Source organism: Empidonax traillii, unplaced genomic scaffold (genome assembly GCF_003031625.1).
Source record: "Empidonax traillii isolate 1590-97213 ecotype Southwest subspecies unplaced genomic scaffold, ASM303162v1 scaffold748:size532870, whole genome shotgun sequence".
In the NCBI taxonomy this organism is placed as follows: Eukaryota; Metazoa; Chordata; class Aves; order Passeriformes; family Tyrannidae; genus Empidonax; species Empidonax traillii.
Window position 1 is genome coordinate 281640 of NW_020955941.1, and position 7306 is coordinate 288945.

The 7306-nt window shown below is 44.1% G+C and overlaps 1 protein-coding gene across 1 annotated transcript in view; it reads left to right on the plus strand.

The window, feature by feature from the left end:
- Positions 1-6687, plus strand: part of OVOL2 (ovo like zinc finger 2) — a 7992-nt gene extending 1305 nt beyond the window's left edge. The window contains exons 3-4 of the mRNA XM_027900786.1: positions 1677-1866; positions 5537-6687. Of these exons, the coding sequence (XP_027756587.1) occupies positions 1677-1866; positions 5537-5847 (501 nt within the window). The 3' untranslated portion in view covers positions 5848-6687. The remainder of the gene's footprint in view (positions 1-1676; positions 1867-5536) is intronic.
- Positions 6688-7306: the final 619 nt, after the last annotated feature.

Here is a 7306-nt window from a genome sequence, read left to right on the forward strand (position 1 = left end):
CAAGATAGCAGCTAGTTAAAGGGTCTCCTCTGAAGCTGTGAAAGGCCATTGCCACCTTGAGGTCGACTGGCAGGCTTGGGTGAAATGAAGTAATGATCTGTCCACTGACTTCGTTGAAGAGCCTCTCTGCTGCAAAGGCAGGAGCTCTGGGTGTCCCTTGGACAGAACCAGAACAGAGCAGTGATTTCCCTTCCAAGGCCGAGAAGGCAAACTGCTCATGGTGCCTGAGAGCTTAACGCTGACCTCCCAAACGGCACTGAACATCCAGGGTCCCCTTAGCAGACGTGGAGACAGGCCAACCCAGCCTAGGAAGGAGGTGTGTTCACCACTGGTAGTTAACACCTCCTTAAACCCTGGCTTGCTTTGCTGGATGGAGCCGTAAAAATGCCCATTGTCTCTGTAGGATGACAGACTTTAAGTCATCGTATTCTCATGATTAACATCAGGTTTTCACCCTGGTTATATGCAGCTGCTTGAGGAGTCATACCCCTGTTGCCCAACAGATTCTTCCCAGATGGCTCCTCCTCTAGTTTCACACCTCGTGGTTTCACAGCTGCCGTTTTTTTACAATTTCAAGTAGCACTGCTTCAGTAGTAAGCGAAGGAGGAGGACCAGGAAAAATAACTGACTCTTCAGGGAAAAAACCCCTCAAACATGTTCCTGTCTTTGTGAAGAGCTTGCCCTGCTGATGTTTGATTTTAACCTACTCTGTATAATTTAACCTGGGCTACTAGCAACTGTCACAGAAAAACCTCATTTCAACAGATTTGGTTTTTCTCAGCATGCCACAGAAGCTCCCCAAAAGCACCATGAGGGCTGATGGATGTGTGTGCATGGTGCTGCCTGCTCTGCTGACTTTCTCGCATCCCAAGTGTCTATCAGTGAGCATGTCCCTATGTTCTCCCATGAATGGGTAAACCAGCAGTGAAGTATTTGCAACTTCCAGACATTGAGCTTTCCCTCTGAGGAATGATCTTCCCAAGAGCTGAATCGTCTGTCTCCCTTAGTCAAGTTAGGTCATGGTGTTGGCACAATACTTTTCGTGCTAGGAGTGGGAATGAGATTACTCCTTAATGTCACTCTGCTGTTAATTAACGAGCCAGGGAGGAGATTAGTGCCATTGTTTCAGTCTCTGTTGAGTTAGCACAAGGTGCCTTAAGTTTATCTCTCCAACCCACTCTTTTTATCACTGCTGGGACCCGTAGCAGCTGGAGGCGTGATTTCAGCGAAGGCATCGCATAATACAACTTTCTTGTGCCTTGGAGGACTTCCTATCTCCATCCAGGATATTGGCTGAATGCAGAAGCAAACACACAGGTGGCCCCGCAGAAAGATGCTTGTAGCCTAAGCCCTTGTGCTTATGGATGTGACTGGACAAAGGTTGTTGCTTCTGGAAGGTATCCATTACACAGACTTTGCTTTAATCACTGATTCCAAGCTGGTGGGTGTTGCATCAGTCCCACTGCACATTAAATACCCAATTGATTGCAAGGAAAATGTGAATGTTTCAGCCAGCAGGAATCTCCTGAATTGCTTTAACTTTTCATTTTTAATATATCCCAAGATTTTTTTTAATGCCATAATAAGCCAACCCTCCTTACTTTGGTTTTTTTCTTCTGTTGGTCTTCTGTTGTTCATCTCGATGCCCACTCACCCAGTCATCTTCCATTCCTCAGTTTACCACTGGCACCTGTAATGATGCTGCATTGCATAGCTGCGAGCTGTGTGGCAAAGGCTTTCGCTTGCAGCGAATGCTCAACCGTCACATCAAGTGCCACAGCCAAGTGAAGAGACACTTGTGCACCTTCTGTGGAAAAGGCTTCAATGACACCTTTGATCTGAAAAGACATGTCCGGACCCATACTGGTGAGAATGCATTCCCTGGGGACTCACAGGAGGCTCTGAGGAGTAGGAGGTGGGAGGAGGGGTGAGATGGAACAAGGACAAGGAGAGGGTGAGGGTAACCTGGCAAGGCCATAATACAAAGCCCAGGTTAGCAATGTTTGCAAAAAATAGTGGGGTTGCAGTGGAGGAAAGGGGAAGACATGAGTGTGGACAGAGAAAAATCCTGGGAATGATGAAATCTGAGAACTAGTGAAAGCTATGTGAAGTAGTGCGGGTACATGGCCTGACATCCAGACCCAGTGTACACAGCCACTTGCTGCAACGCCTGGGTCAGGAAGATTGGGATAAACCCACCGAGGATAACCTGTGTGGGATGACCCACCTGGAATAGCAAATCACTGCAAGTTATTGTGAGACCAGTGCACAGGGACAAGCAGAGGCAAGAGGTGGATGAAAGTGCTTTTGCCCTCTAGAGGCAGTGAGCAGCAGTTTCCTGGGTTTTTTTTTGGCTGTTGAGAACCTTCCCTGCTGGCTATTTCACTGGATAGGGTTGTGGCTCGATTTTGGCACTATCTGGAGAAACCAGAGTGTTGTTCATGCTGTGCCTGCAGCTTCTTTAGGGAAACTAGGCAACACACCTGACTTCTGCTAACCCTGCATGCTGCATCCCTTCCTGATTTGGGCTACCAGATCCTCCAGCTCCCCTTTGGAGCTGTTTCCTTCTGCACGTCCAACCATCCAGATCACTTTGGCCACTGGCCTAAACCATTTTTATTCACATGTCATGTGGGGTCACAGCATGCATTGAAAATTAGGAGCAGTGGGTTGAAAATCACCTGACAGCGGTTCCTGCTCTTGCTCTTTGTATCGCTCTCTCAGGCCAGAGGAGTATGGTTTCTGTGGCCAGTCTGCTGTGGATTGAGCTCCCAAGTCCATCCCAAATAGTGGTGGTTATGGTTCTTTGAACTGGATCTGTTGCCTCAAATCAACCTCACGGGCACAGAAGTGCTTATCCCAGGCTGGAGCCGGGACAAGGCTGCCCATTTTTATTTGCTTTCTTTTTCTTGGTGGGATTAAATAAATATCAACCCCCATCCTCACCAAGTGCGATACTTTCTGGCAGGTCAGGTTGGCTGTGCTCAGCAGGCTTTGATTTTGCAGTGTTGGGCACACAGAAGATGCATCCACCACATCTCACAGGCACATTCCATCTTTCCAAATGTGTGGTTACCCAATGGGAGCTGAAGACTGTGGGCTTGCTCTGCAGTGCCCTTTCTTTGGCTTAGGCAACATTAACCAGGCAAACTGCTAGAGGCCACACAAGTGTAATTGGTAGGAAGGAGCTGTTTCTTAACAGTAGAGCAACAGAACTCACAAAAATGATGCCCATTTCAATGGGAAGGCATTGGCTGGGGCCAATGTTTTGGGCTTTTTTGGTTTGTTTGCAAAGTTTTCATGTGGAAAGTAAAGCTGCTGGCTGTGAGCAGGGGGCTGCCACTGGGATATGGCTGAAGTGGGGAGTCAGTGCTTCTAAAAGAAGCGATTTTTCGATCTCTACCCTCATCCTTTGAGACTAAGAAACTAAAGCCAAGACAGTCTCTGTTCAGAACCTGTGGCAGGTAGGGTTGAATTCTCTTTGCAGGAGTGGAACAAATGTTGTGAAACACTGGAAGGGGAGAAGATCTTTTTACTGGACAGGAGTGAAAACTCTGGAAATGTGAAATCTTTATGGTTAGATTGTCCCCAAATTAACTAGATGAAATCTGCTGTCACTATTTCTCCTCTCCATTTTAAAACTGGGATGAACACACACATACACCATATTTGCTTGGTGCCTTGGATGGTGGCAGGAGTGAGGGCTGGCTGCAGCAGTGGTACCCATAATGTATTGGTGTGTATCTTTTCCAGGCTGAGATACGGCATCTCTGAAAGCAGGGACCTTCTTTATATCGAAGTTGGTTGTTGTTCAGGAAAGCTGGGCTATGTTTGAATATTAAAAAGAAGGCAAATGGGTTGGAAGTGGTTCTATGGGCTTTATTTTGTAGCTACAGGTGATCATCTATATGTGCTTTATTGGGTGTGGGTGTTTCGGTGGAAACTGTCATGCAGTGTTTGAAATGAGACTGTGCAACAGTAGTGTCAGAGAGAGTAAAAGCATCCCAGTCTACCTTGAGGTTATAAGCAGACCTAAACATAAAAAAGTATCTAAGATACACGGTAAAAGAAAATTTTTAAACGATTCCTTAGTGATGAAGAGGTTCCCACAGCCCTCATGGGCTGTGCCATCCTGGCACTATCCTTTTTGTGCTTGTATGTATGCCTGTGGAGCACTGGAGCGGGCACCAAGGATGGTGCCTGCAACTTAATTCTAATTGCCTTCAGATGCGCATAAAACTACACCCAAACTACTGTTTGTAGGAAGTACATTTTTGTGTGTGAATCCTAAAGAAGGTTTGGAGTCTGCAGCTGCAGTTTAATGCAACTGAAGCAGTCTCACAGCAGTAGGCATTAGGACGCTTCGGTGTTGATAGTTAAATCCGGTGCGCTGGGATAACCACTTTACAAGACTTGCAAAAACGCGTCAAGATGCTGCTTATGGGAACTTCTGTTTAGCTTGGATTTTTGGTAGAAATATCAGCGACTGAGCAGTTATGTAACACAATGCAATCACAAAGTTACCTTTGCCTGAATGGACACACGTGCTTTGCCCATTTCTGCCTGGCTCACCATAGGTCTGATCTTCCAGACCCTCATCTTTCACCTTCTGTGGGAAAAAGACGTTAGGTAACGCCTTGTATCAGTTTTAGGGCTGGTCTGTGCTTGAAAACTTACTGATCTAGTCTAGTAAGTAAAATTCCAGCTGGTTTAGGTTCTTTTGAGTGATGCTTAATCCTCAGCTATTTAAGAACTGGAGGGTTGTTAAATCAGTGTTGATTGGCGGTAAAATGTATGTCCTTTACTGCTCAGTATTTCTGTAATGTTGGTTGTCTGTACTGAACAAAATTGCCCGGGCATTCAAATCAAAGCCAGCTCCTTCTCCCTCCTCTGGAGACAGGCAGACTTATTTCACAGAATGACAGAACATGCTGAATTGGAAGGGACCCACAAGGATGAGTCCAACCCTTCTTTCATCTTACTGCATTTCTCTTCTAGAATTTGAGCTTGTAGTCTCAGTCATCAATTCTATATTGTACAAAAGTGCTCTCGCTCCTTTGAAGCACTGCAATAGCTGAGCATTCACACTGGGCTGCCATTCACTGAAGCCTCTGTAAGTTTTGTTCACTAAAAGAGAAAAATCAAAATCTTACTGAGATAGAAGTTTTTATTCATTATAAAACCTGAAATGACAGGTTAGCTGAAATTTTTACCTCATCACAGGACTTCAAAAAGTCAGGGGTTTAAGAGTAAGTTTTGCAAGAGCTGTAATAGCTTCTTTAGGACCAAAGCACAGTTGGGCCACTGTTATCCTCAGCGTCTGCCTACACCTTTTCAAAACATTTCTACGTTTTCTATGCCTAAATGTCAACCCATTCCTGAAAATCTTAGCCTGAAGTGAGGATGTTTTATTTAGATAGGTGGTTCCTTGGGCTAGTAGCTCCCCACCGCTAGATAAGTGCTCAGTAGCTGCCAGAGCCTTGCTCCTAAGGCAGCTGTAAGAAACGTAAATCAGAATGGTCTTTTAATGTTGCAGGAATTCGTCCGTACAAGTGTGAGGTTTGCAACAAAGCCTTTACCCAGCGCTGTTCCCTGGAGTCCCATCTCAAGAAGATTCATGGTGTGCAGCAGCAATATGCCTACAAACAGAGGCGAGATAAACTTTACGTGTGCGAAGACTGCGGCTACACAGGCCCCACGCAGGAGGACCTGTACCTGCACGTCAGTAACGTTCACCCTGGAAGTGCTTTCCTGAAAAAAACCTCAAAAAAACTTGCAGCAGTTTTGCAAAACAAACTGAGCCCTGTCCTGCAGAGGAACTCCAAGGATGATGACAAAGATGAGTAATGAAGTGGATCACAGTGGTCTAAGGAATGAAGTTTACATGTAGGACAATATATATACATATATATATATATTATTTTTTTAAAAACAATTTTGAAAAACCTGAAATTAAAGGGATGCTTTAATTAATGGGACTCTCTTCTTGTTGGTAGAACCTCAAGTGGAAAGAAATATTCCCATTTATGATGGAAACATCAGACTTTTTTTATCTGGCCAATAAAAATGGAAAGCTTGGAAGAGGCTGTCACCTCTCACATGGAGTATTTACTGAACTGATATTTGGGCAATCTGTCTTCTGTTTCAGCTCTACCACACATCAGCTGCCACTGACAAATAAGTTCACCTTTCTCTGTGTATTTTGTAAAGTTAATTTCTGTTACCTCCTGTACAAATTACTTTTGAGAGGTTTGAGTGAAAAGCGCCAGGTAAGAACAGCTTGTTCTATGCAAATTTAATTTAAATGTCTTAAGAACAGGAGTACATTGTATTGGTGAATAAGTTAAAATGTGCAAATAACCTTAACTCTGCCCCCTATGCAGTAGCTAACAATTTATGGAAGTGTGATGCAAGGTGAGTTGAAACTCTTCTGAAAGGATGCAGAACTTTTTCCTCCCAAACTTCCTCTACTAGCAAATTACATTATTCCAGGCTAGACTTTTGGTTTTGATTTAGATATTTTAAGCCGTGAACTTACCCTTATGTTTAGATGCAAGTAGAACCTTAACTCTCATGTTCCTGGACTTGTCATGCTTTGAGGATTATTACCACATCCTTTTAACATACATCAGTATCAGCCCAGAAACCCAAAGAAAACTTGAAGATAAGTATTTTCTGTCATGACGAAATGCAATTTTGTCCATATTTTGGGGATTTTTTTTTTTTTTTTACAATCAAATGCTTCTTCACTAATACAACAGAGCAGTGCAATGCAGCGAAAAGGGGGACTTCGCCTGTCTCTGCTTCATGAGATCAGTGCAAAAGTGCAGGCATGAATCTGGCTGCTCATCTGTATCCACTGTCAGTTTAGAAGGCTCCTAGTGAGACTGATGCTACTGGGGAAGGATGGGACGATGATGATGATGAGGGACTGGTGCTACCTGTGCTACCTCTCCGTGCTTTTGGATTTCTGTAGTCCCACTCCAGCTCCTATTGACCCAGGACAGTTAAGAGGGTAGCCTGTGGGGACTATTAAAAAAGAAAAAAAAAAGCTGTACATTTGGGGAGGATATGCTATATTCTATATATGTTGAAACAACAGCTGAAATTAAGCCACCTAAAATACAGAGTCCAGCATAGCCAGAACTTTCATTGTCATTACTGCTAAAATGAGAGATTCTGAGCAATTTTGCAAGAATTGTAAAAAATCATTTCAATTGGCTTCAGTTTTCTGCAGGCATCTGCTTGGGTTTTTGTGGGGAAAAGATCCTAAGGGTTTTAAAGCATTCCTAATGATATTAATACT